Genomic DNA, 26500 nt, shown 5'->3' on the forward strand with positions numbered 1-26500 from the left:
TGCTTTCTGCAAGTGTCATCACTGCAGGGACAAGCTGCACGTCCTTGCTCATTCATCTCATGATCAATGCGCAGTGAGGCAGCTGTGGCCAGAGCCTTTGTCCATATATAGAACCAACTGGCCAGGAAGGACAGCCAGCACATTAAGCTGACATCGGCCCGACATCTGTCAGTGGTGACCTCATTAGAACTGAGCTCTTGGCCTTGCAGAATAGTTTGCAGAGGAAGTGAAGGACAAAACGAGATTACGACCAGGTAAGTGGGTCAAGACGGGGCCTCTGGAAAGAAGCACATCAATAGATTATACAAAAACCTTTTATTTACTGTTTATATTTTGTTTCCTTATCCCTACCCTCTGATCTGGAACCCAGCCAGCTGCTAAAGCTCCCTGCTGTCTGGTTCTTGACGCTGGGGCCTTGGATGGGGGTAATGAGAGGTGGGAACCTCTTCACCCACCGACTATGGAAGTTGAAGGAAGCATTCCTGCCTGGCTGAAGTGTCAGCAGCTTCCTAAGGGTAGTTCCTCAGTCAGAGGATCCATCCCCTGAGAGATAGCATGCATCTCTCTGAGGCCCAGAGGCTTCCCATCACTCGCAGCTTCTCCACCATGCCAGGCTCTATGGCTGAACCAACCTCTCACCTGGAGATGGAGCCCAGCAGCAAAGGGGTAGGGCGTGGGGGCAGGGTGGAAAATGCTGCAACTCTGGGTCCTAATCAACAAACAGGAAACAGGAAGAGGCTGGCCTGGTTGAACCGAAAGGGGAAAGGGGAAAGGAGGGTGCCACAACACCCAGGGTGGGTTACTGGCCTACGGTGGAGCCAGCTGGACACTTTTAAGAGAGGTTATAGCCCCTATGGGAGTAAGTACTCCCAGCCCCACAACCAACCAGAAAGGGGAGAAAGGAGCTCTGTCCTCAGGTGGACAAAGGGATAATGACCCAATAAACACTTTTGGTCTGAGAGTGCCAGGGAAGGGCACCCATTGGCACAAACAAGGGCAGCCAGCCCTCATCTGCCAGACAGGGGCTGGCCACCACAGCCCATGCAAGTATGCATGCAAGCCCACGCAGCCTTGCTCGCACCTTTACCGCCACACTAGGAGCTCTGCTACCCATGACACCGCTAGAGACTGACGCTGCCAGCCAGGTGGGGCAGAATCAAGGACCCTAACCTCCAGGGCCCTGCCCCGATGAGGCCTAGCTGTGGAGATGTCAGGGCTCCTTCCTGCAGTCCTGGTGCCATGAGCCGTCCACACTGAACTCTCCCGGGAAGGAACTGGGCCCTCAGGTGCTCGCGAAGATGAGATCCTGGACAGAAGCACTCTCAGGGAGGAAGAAAAGCCTCGGAACAGTATTTGTTCCTCCTTCTTGTTGCAGGTCCTACTCTCCAGGCTCAGAAGTCGGAGTCTGCATCCATGAGTTCCGCCTCCATCAGGTTGGTGCGGGAGTGAATGGGCCCCAGTCCCTGCCGGCGGCCCTGCGCCCAGGCCACAGGGGCTGGGGCGCTGGGCTCTGGGCAGAAGGGGTTGGAGACCAGAGTCCAGGCTCCAGGTCGGCAGGACTCCCCAGGTCCCCAGGCGCCCGCGGCCACCAGGCACTTCTGTCGGGGCAGCTGTGGCAGCCGAGGGACCGCACTAGGGGCGGAGGCAGGGCCCAGGGCGGGGAGGTGAAGCTCCGGGGGTGGCACCAGTGGGCACACCTCCTTCTTCCTCTTCCTCCGCTTCTTCTTCCGGCCCAGGCGCTTCTCCAGCTCCGGGGAGATCTCTGCCTCAACCAGCCACAGGTTGGCTTTTTCCTCCGGGGGCACTGACGGTGGGAGAGAGAACGGGAGCCTGGGACTCTAAGCTCTGTGCGCGTGGCACCTTCTCTCCCCGGGCCCCTTCTCTTGGAGCCGGGAACCCATGCTATAGTTCTCCAAGGCCTTCCCCTCCCTCTCCCCTGCCGGCAGCTCCTGTCACTCCACTCCAGGACTTTATTCCAGCCTCAACATCCCCCACCTTCCTACAGGAGTGGAAATCCATACCTGGCGTTGCCACCGGGGTGACAGACACATCCTGGGGCAGTATGGCACCTCTCCGGGCCACCATCTTGGTGACGTGCTGGGCCCAAGCAGAGGACACGTCGGCTGAGGGCTCATTGAGGTCAAAGGCCAAGCCCGCTGTGGAGATGGAAGGAAAGGGCAAGGTGCCATGACTGCCCAGGCCCTCACCGTGACTGCTCCTTCCATATTCAGTACCATTCACCTTCCCCCAGCCCTTGGCTCCCACTCAACTTAGCACACAAAGCCCACCCTGGTGGGCACAGCCAGATCTCTACCCATCCCCAGTTTGAAGGGCATGGGGGCCTGAGGAGACGCCAGAAACCCAGTGCCCGAAACCTGACTTCCTGTAGCCCAGGGAGAACAGGGGAAGAAGACGGTTGAAGGTGAGGGAGATGAGTCCTTTAGAACCAAATCACCAGCAAGCAGACCCAGGGGCAGAAACAGAGGGGAGAGTAGCCTGGGATGGAGTGGTGGGGGGATGGGGGTGGGGGGTTGGAGAAGAAGGAGTATGTAGACAGAAGAAGGAGCGCCATTCCTCACAGCCTTGCAAACAGACCATGAAGCCACACCAGCCTGGAAGGGAACTGGGAATGGGCTCCAGAGGAAAACAGAGTAGCAGCTCACCCACAGGCCCGTCGTGGGAGACGGTGTGCATGCTGAAGGAGAGCTCCTGGCCTGGGTTCTGCAGTAGCTCCCGCCGCTTGGAGAAGGCCTTGGCGATCATCTTGCTCTTCTTGATCCGTTTGGGTTCATCATCACTCTGCCCCGTCAACCTGAGGGCAAAAAGATGGGGCAGGGGGCATGGAGGAGCAACCGCTTCCCCTCAAATCTTGCAAAAGACCAGTAAATCCATTCCCTCCAGGAAAGGAGCCTCCAGAGCTCTGAAGAGTAGAGGCCTTCTCTGCCAAAAAGGGAGGCCAGAATGCAGGGCTCCTGTGCCCAGCTCTCGAATCACTCCTCTCTTAGAAGACACGAAGGCACAGTCTTTGGCCCATCCTCGCAAGGACACAAGGTGTCACCAGGGGGCAGTGGTGAGCCACAGGAAAGGCCGCTTTCGGCCGCTCGGCCCCTCAGAAATCACACCTGGTCAAGGCTGCGCTGGGACTTGTGAGACCTGACCGAGCCTACAGGATGCTGAGACTGAGAGAACGAGGCAGCCAGGTCAGGACGGGCTGCTGCTGACCCCACCTGCACCAGGTGCGCCTCCAGATGAGCAGTGTGGCCTTGGTCCAGACCCAGGTGCTCATGGAAATGCCAGTTCCAAACATGGCAAATAGGTTGATCTTCTCCACCAGGAGGCTGGGGCGATTCTTGATCTCACAGTCAGGGATGGGCTTCTTGGTGGGCAGCCCGATGGTCACATTGGCCTGGCATCTGTGGCAAGGGGTAGTAGACGGGTGAAGCTTTCTGAGTCTCCCTGGTGGTTGCCCAGACAATCAATCCCAACACTAGAAAAAGTGAAGCCCACATCAATGATTTGCAATCCTAGGTGATCATTAGAGTCACCTGGGAGCTTTTAATGACTCTTGATGTTTGGGCCACACCCCATTCAATGAAATCAAATTTCTGGGGGAGGGACCCAGGCACACACTGGAAGCTGGAGCCTTTAAGGACGAGTCTGAAGCACTTAGGATTTTTAAAATGTATTTATTTATTTATTTGACTTCGAAGGGTCTTAGTTGCAGCATGTGGGAGTCAGCATGTTGCAGTCAGTTCCCTGACTAAGGATCACACCCAGGCCCCTTCATTGGGAGCATAGGGTCTTAGCCACTGGACCACCATGGAAGTCCCAATGAGCATTTTAACTCCTATTCCTCGTATCAGTACGGACTGCACTTTTTGAAGTAGCTGAGGTGCCTTACCCTCGCAGATTTATCATCATGTGACACAAAAAAAGCACAGGCAAACCCAGAAAGCATTAATGGGTTGTTAACCTGTTGTAGAACGATAACTATTGCTGTGCAGGGATTTGCAATATGCTCTGTAAAGAGTCCATGAGAAATAGAAATCAAGATCTGTGGCCAACACAAGAGGTGGGGAGAAGCCAAAACATACAATGGCTTAACAGTTACAAACGCACCAGCCAGGCAGCCTTGGGGATGAGAGGGAAGGGCGGAGCTGGGCAGGGACCCCAGGGCTGTTGGCCATGTCTGCAAATTACGGAGCAACTAACAGTGTGAGCACCCAAAGCAAGACAGGCAGTTTCTCTCGCCCTCTGAGGTTGGAACCTAACAGACCCCTGCTGGATCGCAGAGAGGGGTCTCCAGTGCCCACCACTGCAGGCCCCCAGTCCCCTACTCACAACACGTAGTCCCGGAAGCTGCGCTCCCACTCAGCCTGGTTGAAGAAGTCATAGAAGTGGCAGCTGAAGGTGATGAGCACAAAGCCAAAGGCCAGGAAGCCAAAAATGCCTGTGGAGGGTCAGGGGTGGGGCAGGGCGTCACCCATCCCAGGTGTGGGAGCGGCGGTAGGGAGGAGGTGTTCGCCCCACACGGGCCTGAAAAACTCTGGGGTGACTTTGTGCTGGGCTCGGTTTAAGAACTGTTTTCTCTACAAACTTATGGTTACCGAGGTGGGGGAAGTGGGGCACGGATAAATCAGGAGTTTGGGATTAGCAGAGAGAAACTACTCTATATAAAATAGATAAACAAGGTCCTATTATATACCATAGGGAACTATATTCAATATCCTGTCATAAACCATAATGAAAAGAATATGAAAAATTATCTATCTGTAGATATATATATCTGAGTCACTGTTCTATACACTAGAAATTAACATTGTGATTTAAGTACACGTCAATAAAACATACCGAAGAATTGTTTTCTCCAAAATAAGATAAGAAATTAGAGGCACTTAAGGGTTCTAAATAGGCCTCAAGTGTTGACATGAACTTGAATTCTTCCAACTGAGAAGGAAGGTACCTTCCCTTTTGATCTGCTACTACCAGCATCACCGCCAACACACACACACAGAGCCTAGTCTTGCCCCCTGGCTGCTAACTGCTAACTTCAGCCTCCAATACCCTTCCCCATTGGGCGTGATGATGGACAGACCCACTCACCCAGACGCAGCATGGTCTCGTTGATCTTGCTGGCTGCCTTTTCGCTCAGCAGCCCAGGGTGGTTGCTCTTGATGGAGAACAGGGTCATGACTCCTGAACATAAGGGAAATGGCAGACATTAGTGGGGGCCAGACCACTCTTCTGGGAGGCATGGGTGTGTGGCATCCCAGGAGGGTCCTATGGTCCTGGAATCCCAGGTCTGATGACTCTTGTGCTGATTTAAAGCTGGAGGAACTGGAGACACTGGAGTGCAGCTGGTGGCAGACATGCTACAGACAGGAAAGACTGGAGCAGGGCAGGCAGACAGTGGAGACCAAAGACGCCTCACTCCTGGTCCAGCCTCCCTAAGAAAGGCAGTGGGTCAAAGTTATTATGATGAAAAAGGCCAAAGAAGAGACCCCAGGACACTGCTGTCCAAGAGAAATATAATGTGAGCCACACTCATAATGTCAAATTTTCCAGAGATGGCTGGATGGCATCATCAACTCAATGGACACGAGTCTGGGCAAACTCTGGGAGACAGTGAAGGACAAGGAAGCCTGGCATGCTGCAGTCCATGGGGCCACAAAGAGTCAGACATGACTGCGCAGCTGAATAACAACTCATAATCTCAAATTTTTTAGAAGCCACCTTCAAAAAGTAAAAGGACACAAATGAAATTAACTTCAATACACCTTAAAAACAATAAATCATTGTCTACGACATTATTATTTCAACGTGTAATCCATATAACAAGCTGTTAATGAGACTGTTTACTTCTGTGTGTGCTTGAGTCTTTGAAGTGCAGTTTGTATTTTATGCTATGAGATGTCTCAACCTGGACTAGTTTCAACACACGTGGCTGGTGGCTACCGCACAGGAACACACAGATACAAAACACATCAGAGGCCCAGCCACTGCCAAGGAGACGGAAACAAGGTGGGCTGAACAGGAGCTGGGGGAGGAAACTGAAGTTTACAGAGAACGCTCAACAAAAATGAGCTCAGACACGGAGGCTCATTGTGGAGGCGGCAGATTGAGACAGGGAAATGAGGAAACAGAGAATCTGTGTGTGTTGTGAAAACTCTGCGTGTGTGTGCACCGTGGGCAGAAAGGAGCTGAGAAACCAAGTTCCAGAGACTGAGCGTGTATATGAATTCAGGGCACACACACGATGGAAGGCCCCCAGCTGGCCCACATGGATGAGATAGGTCACTCAAGGTGTTTATCACACAAGGGCATCTGGTCAGAGCTGAGCAGGGGTAGGGACCCAGCCCAAGCTCCACTCAGCAAGCCGTTAGCCTTCAAACAAGGCTGGATTGAGGGCAGCATTTTTCTAGCCGAACAAAGGTGCTGCCCCACCCTAAGTGTCGTGGTGCTGTGTCTGTCTGTGGTGCTGTGTCTGTCTGTGGTGCTGTGTCTGTCCTTCCCCTTTACCCCAAGGCCCCAGTGAGCCAGCTGAGGTCCTGCCTCAAAAGCAGCAGAGCTGGCAGCTCCTGGCTCCTGCTTACACAGAGTAGGTGCTCAGCCCAGTCCTCACTCACCTCGGATGAGGAAGTAACCTCCCACAATGAGCACCAGGCCAATGGGGGCCAGCACGAAGCCAGCGCGGTATCGGTAGTTCTTATAGCCCACAAAACAGATGCCGCTCACAGAGTCCCCGTCCACCTGCAGGAGGAAGGGGTAGGGGGACAGAGGGGGTCACTTTCTCCCGCACCCACGTTCGCCCCACACAGGTCCCCACCCTGTACCAGTCACTAGACCTGGGCCACGGCGAGGATTGCCACAGTGAGGACAAAGGGGAGTGACCACGTGAGCAGGTGGAAGTAAGAAGTCTTGCCGGAGAGAGGCTGGTAGGTGGTCCCCAGGGCTTTGAAGGAGGTGTGCCAGGCGTAGGTGAGGACCACAAACCAGACAACGCCGGCCATCAGGGCGTAGTACACGATGACAAAGATGATGACGCAGGACAGGGTCTCATTGGAGCTGTGCAGACAAGTGGGGTGTCACTTGGGGTGCTCATTCTGTATTCCATCTACCAAGTCTCCCCCCCTCTGGCCCTGTGGTCCCCAGACTCCTGGCTTCTAAGGTCTGAAGGTTCTTCTAGGAGTCAGGGCTTGGAGACCGGGCTTGGGTCAGAAGTGAAGAGGATACAGAAGATGTGAACGGTCCAGGCTCTAGTGCTGAAGACCTTGGGTGCAACAAGGCAGAGCTGAATCCCACGCTGAAGTCTCCATTTCCAGTCCAACCTGCCCCTTTTGTGGAAAATGGGCATCAGCCTCTTCCCCTCGCCCTCGCCTCTGGGAACCCAGGACACCTACGTGGGCTCCCCGAGCCTCATGGTGCCATCAGCACGGCAGACGATCTCCCGGCGGGCCCCATCCATGAACTGGGCCAGCCAGCCAATGCTGCCCACGAAGAAACATGCATTGACATAGAAGAGAATGACGGCAGGGTAGCGATTGGAGTTCCGCCAGTCAGCCACAAATGTGGCCTAGAAGAGAGAAGAGGGGCCCGTTCCACGGGGTTAGGGCTGTTCTGCCACTCTTATTGGAACTCCCCACCCCTCTAATCACCACCCTTCCCTGAAGACCCCTGTCAAGTTCTCCTCCCCCCGATTCCCAGAGCCCAGCCTCCCACGGACAACTGGCTCCCTTCCTACTTTACAGGCAGCCTGAGGGTCCCGGGCCCCCGCCTCTCCCTCTGCCCTCCACCCGGGGCCTGCCCTCCGCTGACCAGGGTGAAGAGTGTGCAGAGGCCCGTGACAGCCCCGAAGGCCGCGATGTAGCTGTGCATGTCCTGGTGCTCGGCCTCGGTGAAGAGCGGGTTCTGACACTGGATCCCACAGCCCTCCACATCCTCATACCAGCTCTTGGGGTTGTCGGTCCGAACCAAGGGAGCCTCGCATTGGCCGGAACTGTTGAACTTGATGTTCTGCACCTCATTCTGGCAAGGAGAGAAGGGGAGAAGACAATACAACGGAAAGCAGCAGGCTCGAGGTGACCTTTGGTTTAATAAGAGGTGCAGGGTTAGCACGGCAGAGAGGCTGAAAGCGCAGGTGCTGTAGACAACCTTCCAGCATCTGAATCCCAGCCTTGCCGCTCAGGGACCACATAGCCTAGGGCAAGTTACGTGACCTCCCTGTTAGCTCCGTTTCCTGATCTATAGGACAGCAGTACTTACTTCATGGTGTGATCTAAGGGTTAAATGAATAAATGTAAGATGTTTAAAATGTATTTGGACAGTAATAAATAATGATTACTATTATTATTAATGTGCTCTCCCTCACCCCAGAACTAGATCCCATCCCTGTCTTGGTGTCTCTCGCGTTTTACACGTGCAAGCCCAAGCCCTGACTCCCTAAACAGACAATAAACTTTCTGAGAATAGGTTTGTCACTCATGACTCCTGTAACTCCCCAGTAAGTAACAGAGTGGGTGCTCAAAAATGTTTCATAGCTAGATAAGATAATCCCTGATGGACTGGCCCAGTTTTGGTTTGGGTCTGTGGCTCGCTGAGCCCATGACTTGGGATCTTTCAGCACAGTAGGCTCTGAGCTTCCCTGCCCCTGCTGGGCCCTGTCCCCATGCCCAGCTCAGCCCTGGCCCTGCAGAGGACTCACCGGGCAGCCCTCGGGGAAGTGGTCGGGGGTGCAGCGCAGGAAGTCAGGCCAGCCCCGCTCCCTCTCCACGATGGCACAGGGGCCGCGGGTGGCCTGGCAGAGGGTGCGGCTGGGCAGCTCCACCCGGTCGTTCTCACACTTAGGCATGTACACAGCACACAGTAGGGGCTGGATCACTGCCCAGCAGCGGGGGGCATTCCGGAGGCCTGCGGGTGTAGCCACAGTGTGGATACATTGCAGTGAAGACCCCTCCTCACTCTGACCCACAGACCCAGCTGCATCCCTGTTCCCTGGGCCTAAGGCATCTCTCTTGGCCATGCTGCAGGCCATGATTGCTCAGCACCGTCAGGCACAGCATTTCTCAGCCGAGCATTTGGGCGGGACTGTTCTTTGTGCAGAACTGTCCCATGTACTGCAGGACATTTGGCATCCCTAGACCGTGCCCACTAAATGCCAACAGAAACCCTAAGTCCTAGTGACAACCAAAAAAATGCTCCCCACCCCTCCCACTCCAGGGTTGGGACTGGAAGAGGCTTGAAGAGGACTTCTGGGACATTGGTAGTATTCTATTTCTTGATCTGGTACCAGTTACATGGGTATATTTACCTTGTGAAAATCAATCTGTGCCCTTTTCTCCATGTATTAATATATTGCAGTTCAATTAAAGTTTTTAAAAAGCCCCCATTTCAAAATGACCCACTAAAGGAATGTTGGCACCTCTGGCTGAGAACCCAAAATCAATTTATCTTTTACTTTTTCAGGGGCATTCTTAAACCTTCTACAGTCCATGCGGAAGGAGGGCTGTGGCACCCACCCCCACAGGGCCCGTGCACCAGATCCAGGAGGTGTTTCCCCTTGCCCAGACCCCCGGACCCTTGTTCCTCTTACCAAGCTGAGGTGGGACAGAGAACAGGTAGGAGTTTAGGAAGAGGTAGTCAGGGGAGCCAGGTACTCCAAAGCCGGAAGAGGAAACAGGAAATCAGATGGAGAGAAACAGAGGAGGCTGTATCCAGTGCAGGGGGAGGAAAGGTCTTGTCAGCAAGACGCACGCAGGTGGAGGTCTCCCAGCACCCCCGCCCCAGCCCAGGCCTCTACCCTGCTCCCCCGTGGCTAAGCTCACTTCAGCATTCCATCCCTCTATTCCTCCTGAATCATCCCTCCTGCAGGAACACCTATTTCCCAAACAAGACGTTGTATTAGGAGAAGCTTCTGAGGAAGTGAGAGCCAACATGGGGAACTGCCCAGGCTGGAGCTGGTGGGGGCAGGTAACTTCTCTTTTGGGGAAGGGAGGGATAAGGAGCATGGACCTCGAAATTTGGCCTGCCTGAGTCCAAATTGTGGCTCTACCATTTCCTGGCTGTGTGATCTTGGACAAATTACTTAATCTTGAGCCTTAATTTCCTCATCTGTGAAATGGGGATAAAAGATTTAGTGGAACTGTGGTGCAGAGTGAGATAATGTACCAAATGTACATAGCCCAGTACCTGTCATATACTAAGCACTCAAGAGATATTAGCTGTTACTGTTACTTATCTGAGGCCTCTGACCACTCATAGCTCTCACTAGCAAAGCCTATTCTAAGGATGCAAAGCAAATTCCTATTGCTTAATAGGCAGTGTTCTTGGGGGACTTCCCTGGTGGTTCAGCGGCTAAGACTCTGCCCAGGTTTGATCCCTGATCGGGGACTAGATCCCACATGCTGCAACTAAAAGGTGCAGCATGCTGCAACTAAAGATCCACATGCAGCAACTAAGACCCAATGCAGCAAAATTATATATATATATATATAAAGTTTTTTTTAAGTGACAGACTTTATTTTCTTGGGCTCCAAAATCACTGCAGATGACTGCAGTGATGAAAGTGACTGCAGCCATGAAATTAAGATGCTTGCTCCTTGGAAGCCTGGCGTGCTGCAATCCATGGGGCTATAGCTGCTGCTGCTGCTAAGTCACTTCAGTCGTGTCCGACTCTGTGCGACCCCATAGACGGCAGCCCACCAGGCTCCCCCGTCCCTGGGACTCTCCAGGCAAGAACACTGGAGTGGGTTGCCATTTCCCTCTCCAAAGCATGAAAGTGAAAAGTGAAAGGGAAGTCGCTCAGTCGTGTCCGACTCTTAGCGACCCCATGGACTACAGTCCACCAGGCTCCTCCATCCATGGGATTCTCCAGGCAAGAGCACTGGAGTGGGGTGCCATAGAGTCGGATACAATTAAGCAACTGAACTGAACTGATATTTTAAAAGAAGACATGTCCCCAACAACAGTTCTCAGACCTGACTCAAATCAGAATCACCTGGGGGACCTTTATCCCTCTAGATGGAGAACCCAGTCTCCAAAATTCTGACTGCCTGGGTATGGGTGGAGGATACAGCAGTGGTTGCCAGGGGATGGAGTAGGAGATGACTTTGCCTACCAAGGGACAGCACGAGGGAACATTTGGGGGTGATGGGGCTGTTCTCCATCTCGAATGCAGTGGCTGCATCCAGGCTATGCCTTTGTCTAAACTCATAGAACTGTGACAACAAAGAAAGTGAATTTTACTGGATGTTTATTAAACAATACATTTTAAATAGGGAGGAGCTCCCTAGAGTAAAATGTTTTAGAGGAGAAACAGATAGACGTTGAATAAAGATACTGTGGAATATGGGCTGGTCTTAGTGACTTGTTCCACCAATAAAATGTGGTGGCAGTGATGTTCTCAGACTCTCAAGCCTAGATCATAATAAGAAGCCATTCGGTTTTTGCCTGGGTCTCTTGGAACCCTTGTTCTTGGAGCCCAGTTGCCATGTAATCAGATTAACTATCCCAAGGCTGTCCTGCTGAAGAGGCCTGGTGGAGAGACTGTATAGACAGACCCTGGGGCCAAAAGAAGGGAAAGTTCAGTTCAGTTCAGTTCAGTTCAGTGGCTCAGTCGTGTCCGACTCTTTGTGACCCCACGGACTGCAGCACACCAGGCCTCCCTGTCCATCACCAACTCCTGGAGCCTACTCAAACTCATGTCCATCGCATCAGTGATGCCATCCAACCATCTCATCCTCTGTTGTCCCCTTCTCCTTGAAAGAGAAAGAGATGCTGCGTTTTTCAAGTTCCTAACTTTTCCAGATATCCCAGTGAAGGCCACAGACATCTGGGAACAGAAACAACCCATCCCTGCTGCGTGCTGCCCAGATTGTAGACTCATGAGCAAAAGGAATGGTTCTTGTTTTAAGCCACCAGGTTTTGGAATGCTTTGTAATATAACAATGAATAACTATTAATAGAACACATGCACACACACATACATATCCTTTATCTTTCTGGATTTTGTGATATTTGTGGTAATTATCAGCTTTGAATATATGTATGTGTGTATGTATATATATATGTGTGTGTGTATATATATATATATGTAATTTGTTTACATATTTGGCTGCACCGGGATCTTAGTTGCAGCATGTGGGATCTAGTTTCCTGACCAGGGGTTGGACTGAGGCCCCCTGCATTGGGAGCTCAAAGTCTTAGCCACTGGATCACCAGGGAGGTCCCAATTATCAGCTTTTTAAAGTGTGCAACTTTTCTTTTTTTTTTTTTTCATTTTAAATATTGTTTTGTACTTTAAAAATAAAATCCTCAAGGAAAACATAGATTATTAAATAAATCTTGAAAGACAATTGAGGGAACTTCCCTGGCAGTCCACTGGTTAAGACCCCAAACTTCAATGCAGCGGACTCGCATTTGATCCCCTGGTCAGGGAACTAAGATCCCCCATGCCATGCAGTGCAGCCAGAAAAAAAAGAGAAAAAGAAAAAACAAACCTACTGCATAGCACAGGGCACTCTATTCAATACACTGTAATGATCTACAGGGAAGAGAATCTGAAAAAGAGTGGACATATGTATATGTATAATGATTCACCTTGCTATACAGCAGAAACTAACACAGCATTGTAAATTAATTTTAAGTAATAAAACAATAAAATGTAATAAAACTAATTTTAAATATAAAATAAAAGTTAATTTTAAAAGTAAAAACTCACTGAAGAAAAGCTAAAAAATCAAACTGCTTAAAAAAAAGAAAGACAACTGATGAGGCAGCTCAGGGAAAAACTAAGTTGGATCTTTACCCCATTTCTTCCATAAAAAATAAATTCCAGATAAATCAAAATAACTACATTATTTTTAAAAAATTAGACTACTAGAAGAAAAAGTGGAAAATGTTTTTTGAAAATCCTAGAGTGGAAAAGGCCTTTTGAAGTATGACACAAAACTAGAAATTGTGAAATAAAAGATTTGAAGAAAAGACTTCAGAAAAATAGACAGTGGCTGCCCAGGTGGTGCTGGTGGTAAAGAATGAAGCTGCCTGCCAGTGCAGAAAAATAGATAAATTCAGCAGGGTAAAAAACAAGATCATGAGAAAAGCAACACACTGAGAAAATATATTTCCAATAAACATCACAGGTAAAGAAAGAATTACTTTCTTTATGTGCATAAAGCTCTTCTAAATCAATAAGAAATTCATAATCCTATAAAAAAATAGGCAAAAGATAAACAAGAGATCACACACAGAAAATACAAATGGCCTTTAAAAACATAAAGAGATGTTCAGTCTCACTCAATAAATGTGAAATAGAACTATAATGACATATTTTTTAATCTTTAGAAGGATAAAGGTCAAAACATTTGAAAATGCTACATTGGCAAGAGCGTACGGGAAACTGGCAGTTTTGTACATTTTTAGTAGGAATAAAAATTATTAAATACTTATGGAGACTATCTGATACCAGCTGTCAAATATACTCACAATTCCACTTTATATGTTCACAAAAATCGTATATAAGATTATTTATTGTAATATTGTTTGTAATAGCAAAAGAGTAGAAACATCCTTAATATATATCCATCAATAGGAGACCTACTAAATAAAATGTCACACATCAATATAATAGAACACTATCGAGGCTTGAACCATTTGTGATGAACTGAAACAACCTCCACCGTGTCCTGTTAAACGGGTGCAGTTGAGTAGAGGACACTCAACTGAGCCTGCAGAACCACTACTGGTTATGGGAGGGAAAATAAGAACACACATACATCTGTACACGTTAGATTCTACAAAAAGACACACAAATTAGTGTTGGCGGTTGCCTCTGGGAGGGGAAATGGGGAGCAGGCAGCAGAAATGGAAGGGTTTAACTTTGGTTACTTTTCAATTTTGTACTACCTATTTTATTAAAGTAATTTAGCTTAAAAAATAAATATGCAAATTACTGGGATGGGGGAAGCTTCCCAGAGAACAGAAGGAAATGCAACTGGAAACAAGAAGAAAGGGGACATCGATTTTATCTATTTTTTTTTCTTTTTTTCTGGCTGTGAGACTTAACCACTGGACTGCCAGGGAATTCCCTTGTTTTATTTCCTTAATAAAATACGAAATAAAAAGAAAAAATATGAACATAGGTGTTATAATAGTTTCTTCACTTTTTCTATATTTATGTACTTTAAAAATAATATTTGACACAATTTTACCTCAGATATGCAGATGACACCACCCTTATGGCAGAAAGTGAAGAGGAACTAAAAAGCCTCTTGATGAAAGTGAAAAGAGAAGAGGGAAAAAGTTGGCTTAAAGCTCAAAATTCAGAAAACTAAGATCATGGCATCTGGTCCCATCACTTCATGGGAAATAGATGGGGAAACAGTGGAAACAGTGTCAGACTTTATCTTGTGGGGCTCCAAAATCACTGCAGATGGTGACTGCAGCCATGAAATTAAAAGACGCTTACTCCTTGGAAGGAAAGTTCGACCAACATAGATAGCATATTGAAAAGCAGAGACATTACTCTGCCAACAAAGATCCATCTAGTCAAGGCTATGGTTTTTCCTGTGGTCATGTATGGATGTGAGAGTTGGACTATAAAGAAAGCTGAGCAGTGAAGAACGATGCTTTTGAACTATGGTGTTGGAGAAGACTCTTGAGAGTCCCTTGGACTGCAAGGAGATCCAACCAGTCCATTCTGAAGGAGATCAGCCCTGGGATTTCTTTGGAAGGAATGATGCTAAAGCTGAAACTCCAGTACTTTGGCCACCTCATGTGAAGAGTTGACTCATTGGAAAAGACTCTGATGCTGGGAGGGACTGGGGGCAGGAGGAGAAGGGGACGACAGAGGATGAGATGGCTGGATGGCATCACTGACTCAATGGATGTGAGTCTGAGTGAACTCGGGAGTTGGTGATGGACAGGGAGGCCTGGCGTGCTGCGTCACAGAGTCGGACACAACTGAGCGACTGAACTGAACTGAACCGAACTGAAACTTTAAAAAAGAATTTGGGTGATTCTGATGATCAATCGAGTTGAAAACCATTGTGCTAAGGATGGTTCAGCATTAGAAAATTTCATCAATGCAATTTACCACACTGACAGAAAAAAATCATATGATCATCTCAACAGAGGAAGTGGTTGATAAAGTTCAACATCCATCCATGATAAAAATAATAATTGGCAAATTAGGAATATAAGAAAATTTCCTTAATCTGATTAAATATAACTACAAGATTCCTATACCAAATATCACATTTAATGGTGAAAGGTATAAAAGCTTTCTCTTTAGAATGAAGAAAAAGTCAAGAATGAAGACTGCTGCTACTATTATCACTTCTATTTAACCATGTACTGGAGGTCTTAAGTAGTGCAGTAAGGCAATAAAGAATATAGGACATATAGCTTGAAAAAGGAGAAACAAAACTCATTATTCACAAATGAGATAACTTTGTATGTATATAAATTTAGTTAGTTTACTGTATTTAAAATTAATTGTATCTCTATGCAACAAACGAAATGTAAAAGCACAATTTATAACAGCATTAAAATGTCAAGTACCTAGGAATAAATCTAAAATGGTATTTAGAACTTTGTGCAGAAAACTGCAAGAAATACTGAGAAAACTAAAGATCTACATAGAATACTTAATGAAATGATTAGAAGACACAATATTATAAAGATGTCATCAAATTAATCTATATACTCAATGTAATTCCAGTCAAAACCACCAACAAATACTTTTACATGAAAATACAAAGGGTTAAGAATAGACCACACCGTCTATTAAATAGTGCCATCCTCTAAAGCAGAGGTTCTTAGCCTGCAGGTCACAAAGATAATTTAGGGGTCCATGAACCTAGATGGGAAAAAATTATATCTAACTGGAATTTAGTCTTTCCCAATTATGAATATGAGCATCAAACCACAGAAATGATAGCAGTACCTGTGGCTCTGTCACAAATGGAAATTAGATACTTTTGTTGGAAACACCTCAAAATATTTTTACTGCTCATCACTACCTTGACATTACAGTGCTTATTAAACCCACACTAAATCTTATCTAGTGTACTAATAAAGAAGCACACATACATTAGATTGCAAACTTGTTTAACACTTGATAACTATATTTCAATATAATTCATTTCTTTTGTAATCCTATATGCTTTTCAATCCTATGGGTTCTACTTTATGAAATAAAAATATTATACTGAGAAGGGGCCCATAGGTTTTGAAACATATACATTGCTGCTGCTACTGCTAAGTCGCTTCAGTCGTGTCCGACTCTGTGCGACTCCAGAGACGGCAGCCCACCAGACTTCCCCGCCCCTGGGATTCTCCAGGCAAGAACACTGGAGTGGGTTGCCATTTCCTTCTCCAAACATATACACTACCATACGTAAAACAGATAGCTAGTGGGAAGTTGCTATACAACACAGGGAGTTCAGCCCGGTGCTCTGTGACAACGTATGGGGTGGGATGGGGGCTGGGGTGGAAGGGAGGTTCAAGAAGGAAGGAATATATGTATACTTATGGCTGATTCATGTTGTTGTATAGCAGAAACCAATGCAACATTGTAAAGCAATTATCCTCCAATTAAAAATAAAATTTAAAAAAAGGACCATGCTATAAAGATATGATAATTAAAGGGAATTCCTTGGTGGTCCAGTGGTTAAGACTCCAAGTTCCCAAATCAGGGGACATGGGTTTGATCTATGGTTGGGGAACTGAGATCCTGCATGCCCAGAGGCATGGTTTTAAAAAAAAAGGTATTATAATTAAGATGGTATGATAAGAGATAGACAAATAGACGTATGGAATGGAATAAAGATCCCAGAAACAAAAACATATTTGAACACTTGATTTATGGCAGACCAGTATAGAAAAGAATTTTTTTTTAAATAAATGATGTTGAGACAATATATATGAAACTGGAGTTCTAAAATAATCAATTCCAGGTGAATTATGTACCTAAAATGAAAGGAAAGAAGGTAACAGAATGAATTCTTGACTCTGTGGTATGAAAGGACTTAAAAGTAAGACACAATAAGCACTAATCATAAAAAGTTTGATAAATGACTACCTTAAAGTTCAGAACTTAAGACACTGAGAGAATGAAAAGGCAAGCTGCAGAATAGAAAGTATTTTCAATACTTACAACCAATAAAGGACTCATATATAGCGTATATAAAGAACTACAAATCTTACAAATGTGACAGATAGTCTGACAGAAAAATGGGCCAAAGATCTGAGCAGAGGTTTCACAAAAGAAGAAATCTAAATGGCCAGTGAAGGAACATCTGAAATGGCGCTTAACCTCACTAGCAATCAGGGAAATACAAATTAAAAGCACAAATACATACAACCATGCAGCCACTAGACTAGACTGGCAAAAAAAAATTTTCTTTCAAACTTTAAATTTTTTATTTTGTCCTGGGGTGTAGCCAAGTAACAATGTAGTAGTTTCAGGTGAGCAGAAAGGGACTCAGCCACACATACACATGTATCCATTCTCCTCCAAGCCTCCCTCCCATCCAGCTTGGCACATAACACTGAGCAGAGTTCCATGTGCTATACAGTAGGTCCTCGTGGGTCATCCACTTTGAGAACAGCAGTGTGTACATGACCTTCCCAAACTCCCTAACTATCCCTTCTCCTCAGCAACCATAAGTGTGTTTTCTAAATCTGTGTCTCTTTCTGTTTTGTAAGTTCATTTGTAAAATTTCTTTTTAGATTCCACGTATAAGGGATGCCATACAATGTTTCTCCTCTGTCTGACTTAGTTCACTCAGTGTGACACTCTCTAGGTCCATCCATGTTACTGAAAATGACATTATTTCATTCTTTTTTGTGTGTGATAATTGCTTATTTAAATTAAAAAAAAAATTTGCAGCGTTGTGTTGGTTTCTGCCATACAACAATGCAAATCAGCCATAATTATACTACATCCCCTTCCTCTCGAGCCTCCCTCTCCTCTCTGACCCCAACCCTCCAGGCCATCACAGAGCACCTGACTGGGCTCCCTATGCTCCACAGCAGTTTACCGCCAGCTTACAGCTGATAGGGTATATACGGTGACGCTATTTCTCCATTCATCCCGCTCTCTCCCTCTCTCATTGTGTCCACAAGTCCATTCTTTACACCTGCATCTCCCTTCCTTCCCTGAAAATAGGTTCCTCAATATCAATTTTCTTTTAACGGCTAAATAATATTTCATTGTATATAAGTACCATATCTTCTTCATCCATTCCTCTGTTGATCGACATTTAGGTTGCTTCCACATCTTGGCTATTGTAAACAGTGCAGCAATGAACACTGGAGTGCATGTATCCTTTCGGATCATGTTTTTCTCCAGATATATGCCCAGGAGTGGGATTGCAGGGTCACATGGTAGCTCTATTTTTAATTTTTTAAGGGACCACCATACTGTTCTCCAGAGTGGCTATACCAATTTACATTTACACCAACGGTGTAGAAGGGTTACCTTCTCCTCATCCAGCATTTGTTTGCGGATTTTTTGATGATAGCCATTCTGACCAGTATGAAGTAATATCTCATTGTAGTTTTGATTTGCATTTTTCTAATAACTAACAATGTTGAACATCTTTTCATGAGACATCTATATGCCCTCTTCAGAGAAATGTCTACTCAGATCTTCTAGATTGGCAAAAATTTAAAACACCGACAGTACCAAGTGTCAGAAATAACATGGAGCCACGGTGACTCTTCTACAGGAATAGTGAATGTAGAAGTTGGTACAATCATTTTGAAAAACTGGCATTATCTAGCAAAGCTGATATGCATGCCCTCTTACCTAGCAATTCCATTTCTCTCAGTATGTACCTAGAGAAATTTGACCTAGGGGCACCAGGATATATACAAAAGAATATTCATAGCAATGTTATTCATAGTAGCCAAAAACAGAGATAACTTAAATGTTTAAGAACAACCAAAAGGGGACTTTCCTGGTGATCCAGTGGTTAAGAATCTACCTGCCAATGAGGGGACATGGACTTGATCCCTGGTCTGAGAGGACCCCACATGCCAAGGAGCAACTAAGCCTGTGCACCACAATTACTGAGCCCACGTGATACAAGTACTGAAGCTCGCACGCCCTAGAGCACATGTAATGCAACAAGAGAAGCCTGTGCATCTCAACGAAGAGTAGCTCCTGCTCACTGCAACTAGAGAAAGCCTTCGAGCAGTAACAAAGACCCAGCACAGCCAAAAACAAAAACAAACAAACAAAAAAGAACAATAAAATAGATAAATTATGGTATATTGTACAATGGAGTACTATTCAGCAATGAAAAATAAGCTGCAACAACATGGATGAATTTTACAAAATAACATACAGCAAAAGAAATAAGACATAAAAGAATACACACAGCTCAGTTCCATCTGTTTAGAGGTAAAAAACATGCAAAACTGATACACCGTTCAGGGATTCCAAAACTAGATGGTAAAACTATGGAGGAAAGAGGGAATGATCATCAAAAACATCCGGGTAGTGGTTACTTCTAGAAGAGGAGGGAAGGAGATGTGATTGGAAAAGACAGAGGGAGCTCCCGGGTGGCCCACCATCACTTGACTCAGGTGTCATTTTATATTTATTTATTATTTAGTACCTCTGTGTCATATGCACCTTCTGTATACAGGCTACATTTCACAATTCAAAAGGTAAAAATCTGAAGCAAAAATGAAAACTTGAGCCCATGGGCGTTTCTCTGTATTTTTATACTTTCCAAAAATATATATTTTAAAAATGATTCTGATCATCAGCCAGGTTTGGGAACAGCTCTAAGGAAATTCTTTCTGGTCTGCCTTTGCAAATAACAGACCTCCTCTCAATCTCTCAGCTAGATGTCTGAGTAGCAAATGAGAAATTCCTCCCAGCTTCTCCAGCTCTTCCCTACCAGCTGCCCCCAGCTGGGACCCAGGGCTGCACACCCCTGTGCACACACAGAGCACAGCAGTGGTCAAAGAGGCTACGTGCTGGTTCTCAGGGACCTATTTCCCCTGCCAGCCACAGGTCTCTCTTCTTTCTTACCCCACTTACCAAACCAACCAGGTCTGGCCAAATGTGAGCCATAGCCTGGATAAGTATGTTTGTCTGGTCAGCTTGGAAAGCCTGCGAGGAGACATTTCAAACTATCCTGGGGTAAGATGCTGAGTGCCTGAAGAAGCCCAAGTCTAGAGAGTTGAAAGATATAGGAGAGACAGACCTGAGTTCTATATAAACTTACAAATTGGCCCAACCTGAGATATTCCTCACTTCCAAAGGCTCAGCAGTCTAGGCTGAGGAAGCTCATAGTGGCTACCTCTCTTCAGCAACTCCTATTCTAGGTTTGGCTGAGCATCAAAGAATTGATGCTTTTGAACTGTGGTGTTAGAGAAGACTCTTCAGAATCCCTGGGACTTCAAGGAGCTCAAACCAGTCAATCCAAAAGGAAATCAGTCCTGAATATTCATTGGAAGGACTGATAATGAAGCTGAAGCTGAAGCTCCAATACTTTGGCCACCTGATGCGAAGAGCCGACACATTTGAAAAGATCCTGATGGTGGGAAAGATTGAGGGCAGAAGGAGAAGTGGGTGACAGAGGATGAGATGATTGGATAGCATCACCAACTTAATGGACATGATTCTGAACAAACTCTGGGAGATGGTGAAGGACAATTGCATGCTGCAATTCATGGGGTCGCAAAGAATCAGACACAACTGAGCGGCAAAACAATTCTAGGTTTGCTGGGACTCTCCACACAGATGTCTTCCCTGGTGACTCAACTGGTAAAGAAGCCGCGGCTACCCACTCCAGTATTCTGGCCTGGAGAATTCCATGGACTTTATAGTACATGGGGTGGTAAAGAGTCAGACACGATTGAGCGACTTTCACTTTCCACACAGATGTCCAATAAGCCCCTCTAATTCACATGACCAAAACGAACTCGTACTTTCTTCCTAAACCTCCTCCTCCTCTAGCATTCTCCAGCTTAGTGAGAGGGAATGATACCACCTTCCATCCAAGCCTGAAACCTGGGTTCTCCTGCTCACTCATCAGCAAGTCCCATTGGTTCTACTTCTGAAATCCCAGGATCTGTCCATTTCTTCCAGGCTGTCACCCCAGTACTGACCACCATCATCTCTACTTCAACCATCCCTTCAACAAGCAAACCAGCTTCAGGCTTCCCTTCCTCCCATGGCTTCTTCACACAGTACTCAAGGAGATCGGTCTGAAATGCAAATATGATTCCATCTCTCTTCATTAAAAGACTTCAGTGCCCCCTTCTTATTTTCCGGCAAACATCCAAACTTTCCAATATGGGATATGAATCCCTTTATTTTCTAATTCTCTAGGTCTTATCTCTCAGAATCCTATCCCTCACATGCTTTGATTCAGTTCTACTGAAATTCTTATACTTCCTTAAAAGTATCAAGCCCTCTAGCCTCTACACCTTTGTACATCTATATCCTCTTCCTATCCCTTCCCACCCAAATCATCCTTGGCCCCAGAAACTCCTACTTATTTCTCAGGTTGTGGGTTAAATGTCAGTTCCTCCAGGGGTCTCTCATTGTTCCCCAAAGTCCTCTGTGTTCCTTCATCATCCTACCAGGTCACAATACCTCGTAGAGGTGTTGCTAAAGCCTGGTTTAATTGTCTGTCTTCCCTTGACGGCAGGGATCCTGTCTGTATTCTCCATCTTTATCTGCCCCAGAAACTGATCCAGGATGACTTGTAGCCAGCATCCAAACATCTAACTGAATGAATGAGTAGAAAGCTATGTACTCAGAACTCAGATTAAAAAAAAAAAAAGGAAAGAACAAGTCTCTACTTTCAAGTTTACAGACACCCTAAATTATTTCTACCTACAAAAACACCTCCAAGAGCCAGATGACACTGACTACATCTTAAGCCAAATCAAGTCTACTAGCTCAGGACAGGACAAATCACTAGCCAGAACTATTAGCTGAAGGCTTGTCTGTGATTCTCACTTTTGGCTCTGGTTCACTCTACCCACTTACTGACCCAGCCCATACCTATACCTGCTTCTGGCTCTACTTCACATGAAACATCTAGCAGAAAGACTAGACATAGAAAAGGAACATCCAGAAAGCATATGGGAATGGGACTGAGCTGAGGGATGAAGGATGAGGGCAGAGAACTCAGTTAAATAAGGACCAGGGCTCAGTGCCGGAACCCCTGTAGGACTGTGTCCCACCAGAGTCACAGCTAGTGAGGTTCAAACCTATGCAGCCAGCAGATGGTTCTAACTCCTAAACTTTTCTGCCAAAACCACTTCTGCCCAGCAACTGCTTTCAGGAGCTTGGGCTGGAGAGAGGTTCATATCCTTCCACCTTGATTTGATGATAACTACAGAAGGGCAGCATCACACATGCATTTAAGTTGGGGGAATTCAACCATAAGCCCCTGTTAAATAAATAAGAAGAGATGGGAGGAACATATCCTTTCATAGTGTGAGCAGCTCAGAACTGGGTGAGATTCTAGTTTGGAGACATTTAGATTTTCCATACAATTGGCTCCTAAACTCAAAGGTGGAGAAGGAAATGGCAACCCACTCCAGTACTCTTGCCTGGAGAATCCCATGGACAGAGGAGACTGGCAGGCTATAGTCCATGGGGTTGCAAAGAGTCGGACACGACTGAAGCAACTTAGCAAACTCAAAGAAATCTTGTTGATACCTTTCTTTTGTGTGTGTGTTTTTTTTTAATTTTATCACTTCTGCATTTATGTAATTTTAAAAACTAAAATTATATTTTCTATGTATGCCCCTTCTTACATACTGTGCATTACTATATGTTGCACACGCATACAAACATATTACCATCAAAGAGGATATGAACACAAAGTCACAGAGACCTGACATTGTGGCCATTTGTGATTGTTTTCAAAGTTACTGTTGATTACACATGGTTTCTGCCTACATGTTGACTTTCGAATCCAATACCCACAAAGGATGTGGCTCCACTATGGGTACCATCCTCCAAGTTCTTCCTCTGACATCTGTACCAAGCGAGGAATGACATGGCTTTGTTCAACATCCAGCAAAGACTCAGAACTCCAGCGGTCAATGTGACAATGACAGGCAGCCTACAAACACTTCTCTATCAAGATGCTGGGGCAGAATGGACATGTGGGACATCCAAGACCTATCAAAAGAAGGAGGTTCCCATGTCTGCTCCTGGCTTTTGATTTTAGTTTCTGTTTCTTCAAGGACAATTTTGGAACCACACTAGCTACAAGCAAGGGGTGGCGAGGCAAGTTCCCTTCCCTTATCTTTAAGTCCCCAGACCGGAAGAGTGACAAGCGGGGAGCTAATCCACTCCACACTGCTAAAGAAGGACCTTCTTGGGTTTAGTCTGCAGTTTTTCAGATCAGGTCATAATCCCAGCTTGAGGTGAGGCTTCTGGGACTTCAGGCCACCATGTAAGTATCCAAGGGCCTGGACACTCCAGCCTTAAGTGTCCTTCCTCAACGCAGACCAGTCTGAGAACCCAAACTTCCCAAGAACACACAAATGATGGTTAGACGAGTCTCATTCCTTCACAATTTCGGACAGGGAACGGAGTCCCCATTTTTCAGATGAGGAAACCGAAATCTCCTGTCAAAAGCAGGACAAGATCACAATCCTCTGGACTTCTGGCTCCCAAAACAAGGTTTCTGGAGCTTTCTGATTACCTTTTAATTAGTCATTACCAGGGGTTTCTTACCTTTCACAAATTTCACTCAATTTTTTCTGCCCATCTTCCCTCAATGCCTAAATCTTCTACCCCCATCTTTCCCTTTTCCCTCTCCAATTCGATTTCCTGGTCTCTGCTCCAAGGTCTAAACACCTTGCATTCCCGAGGACCCTGCTTCCAGAGTGGTACCTACGTGGAGCATCTCTTCTTAAATAAAAAAAAAAAAGGAGAAGTCCTTTCTTGTGGCTCAGAGCCCCCACCCTCTCGCTCCGGGGGCCTTCATTCCCCCCCATCCTTTGCTTCCTACCCTGCTCAGGCCCTTTGTGACCCACTCCCTCAACTTCCTCGTCCTCCCTCTTCATCAGCCCAGGGTCTCAAGCCTGCCTCCCAAGTTTCAGACTCTGTTCCTCCAACTCTCCCGGGTGCTGCTCCCACCTCTCACAAGCTCAGGCCCAAGCCTATTCTTTCGGAGAGTCCCCGCAACCCACCGCCACGGCCCCCGACCCGGGCTCCGGCTCCCGCGCGCTTACCCGACCAGAGCACGAGCTTGCCGTGCGCCTCCTCCTGGGAGTCTGAGTCCCCGGCCAGCAGCGTGGAGGTGGCCCCGTAGGGCAGCGCCGAGCCGAGGCACACGTTGTAGCGCAGCGGCTCGCAGGGGGCGGCCCGGCCGCACTGGCTCAGCAGCGGCGGAGGGCCGGTTACGGCTGCGCTCCTTCTCGCGCTCCCGCCCGCGCTCCAGGGCCCCGGCCGGGTCGCGTTCCCGCTCAAGGCCGCCCCCCGGCCCGGGCCCCCTAGCAGCAGCAGCAGCCCCAGGAGCAGGAGCTCCGGCCCCCGTGCGAGGCGGGCAGCGGCCATGGCCAAACCCGCCAACTCAGCAGAAGCCCCGGCGCCCCCGCCCGCTCTCCGGAGCCCACCCCCCCGGCCACACGCGCCACCCTGGGGACCGCAGACGCAGCTCAGGCGTCCTGTGCGCCCCGAGAGTCCGGTGCCGGGTCCCCCCGGACGCCCCGCGCGCCTCGGGCCCTCGGCACCCAACTTCGCAAACTTTGGAACCCGGGGCCCATGTTGGGCGGCGGAGGCCCGGGCCGGGATGCACAACTCTCTACCCCTTCCTAGCAATCCAAGTTATCTTCACCCCCGGGAGCCCTCTGGGCCCCCAATCTCCAGCCCCATTCCTTCTCCCACCATTAAAACCACCTCCTGGCCCCGCGATGGAGGCCAGGCGCGGGCCGGGGGTGCCGGACTGGGTCCCCGGCTCCGCCCCCGCGCCAGCCCGCCTCCCAGACGCCCCCTTCGCGTTACCGCGCCTCAGACCCCCGACTTCTCCCCGCCAACTACCCGGCTCCTTTGTTGCTCTAGCTCGCTTGGCTCTCTGGAATGCACGGGCCTCGCCGAGCCAAGCCCGCCCGCCCCCTCCACCACACGGCTGGGGGAGGGACTGGCCGAGGGAGGGAAGAAGAGGGGAGGGATGCGAGAAAGGAGGAGCTGGAGCTTCAGTGTCCCGGGAGCCTGGAGAGGCCCAGGCCAGGGGGCTCCGGTGACCTCGCCGCTGCCTCGGGGCACAAGATGGGTGGAAATCGGAAATCGTGGCCAGTAATTGCCACAGACTCAGCGGGCATCTTGACTGGCCTGAGGATCGTTCAACTTGGCCGTCTGCAGAGAGTGGACTCTTCTGGTTTATGTGGGAGAGACAAGGGATGCCTGAAGTCAGCTGAACCTTCTACTGCATCTAGAAGATCCCGCCCTGCTCCCCAGTCTGCCAGTCTTTTCTGCTTTTGGTTAGATCTTTCAGCTTGTTCCAGAGCTCCATGGAGAAGACCACCATTTGTCCAAGTCCTTCCAGCTAGGGACCTGTGCGAGAGATGACCTCAGAGTCACTCCAGGCAGCCTCCGCTGCCTTCAGAGAGCATTCAGAGAGCATGTGTCTGGAAACCAAAAGTGTGGGCATCAAGTTTTATTGCTACAAATGTGTGAAACTCTGAACTGTGGTTGCCAATGGCTGGCCCTGGTGTGTCTTTGGTTATGGCTGAAGGAGGCCAGTCCCTCTCTGATGGCCCTTTGCTGCTCATAGGCTACTCATAGGCTGGCCCAGGAAGTTTAAGCTGCTCTCCTTCCCTACTCTGCCATTCTTCACATTTTCTCACTCTTTTTCTTGTCAGTCATGGAATTTGATTTCACCCTGTAGTGGTTTCCACCTCTAAATAACCAGTGGTCCAGCCAGGGGAGTGGACTTGCAGTGAGCAATTCTTCCTGTTGCTCATGGGGCAGCACACTAAGGTGGCTTTTCCTTTCTCACCAGGACCCCTACCCCTTCAGCCTAGCCCAGGTGGACTAGTCTTGTTAGGCTTGGCCATTTTAGAGCAGATTAGCTATTGTACTTCAGCTACCATCCTCAAGTAGTGCATAAGCCCGAGAGGATTTAATTCAATTTAACAAGTTTTTTTCTGAAATCTTAGGGTGTGTGTGGCACCATGATAGGCATGACATACTTGAAGAACTTGAGATCTTGGATTTTTACCATGGAGACAAGGCTTGCCCTCAAGGAACAGTAATATATTATGACAAAGCAGCAAAGTCTCCTCCTCTAAGCCAAGGACCTTTCTCTCTACCCACAGAGTATCCAGTGCAGTTAGATATGCATGCTAATCACTGGATAAATAAGGTGCCAAAATGAAGGATACAGTAAGTGCTCCCTAAGAATTTATAGCAGGGAAAGGTCAGCATGGGTAGAAGTGGAGAAGTGGGGATTTGAATCTAGCCCTGAAGTGTGAGTAGGAGGAGTTAGAAAAGTAGAGAGGAGCCCAGCTG

General features: G+C 47.6%; 1 protein-coding gene across 2 annotated transcripts; it reads right to left on the minus strand.

Moving 5' to 3' along the window:
* Positions 1-300: 300 nt before the first annotated feature.
* Positions 301-25095, minus strand: SMO (smoothened, frizzled class receptor). Of its 2 annotated transcripts, none has more exons than XM_005905266.3 (12): positions 24223-25095; positions 8702-8907; positions 7816-8025; positions 7401-7573; positions 6846-7065; positions 6627-6750; positions 5104-5196; positions 4342-4450; positions 3228-3413; positions 2664-2812; positions 2022-2156; positions 301-1804 (listed from the first exon to the last, which is right to left on the minus strand). In XM_005905266.3, exons 1-12 carry the CDS (start codon positions 24545-24547, stop codon positions 1392-1394), a joined length of 2343 nt encoding a protein of 780 aa, XP_005905328.3. In that variant the 5' UTR covers positions 24548-25095; the 3' UTR covers positions 301-1391. The 2 variants fall into 2 exon arrangements, with proteins under 2 accessions (XP_005905328.3, XP_070225350.1); XM_070369249.1 differs by lacking the exon at positions 24223-25095 and adding an exon at positions 9590-9694.
* Between the last annotated feature and the right edge of the window lie 1405 nt (positions 25096-26500).

Source organism: Bos mutus, chromosome 4 (genome assembly GCF_027580195.1).
Source record: "Bos mutus isolate GX-2022 chromosome 4, NWIPB_WYAK_1.1, whole genome shotgun sequence".
NCBI classification, from domain to species: domain Eukaryota; kingdom Metazoa; phylum Chordata; class Mammalia; order Artiodactyla; family Bovidae; genus Bos; species Bos mutus.

Coding starts and splice junctions, on each gene's coding strand:
- SMO (XM_005905266.3), bottom strand. CDS start 24,547: ATGGCCGCTGCCCGCCTCGCACGGGGGCCGGAGCTCCTGCTCCTGGGG. Junction 8,908..24,222: donor CAAGCTCGTGCTCTGGTCGG/GTAAGCGCGCGG, acceptor CTACACCCGCAG/GCCTCCGGAATGCCCCCCGC. Junction 3,414..4,341: donor AGCTTCCGGGACTACGTGTT/GTGAGTAGGGGA, acceptor CCCTTGCCACAG/ATGCCAGGCCAATGTGACCA.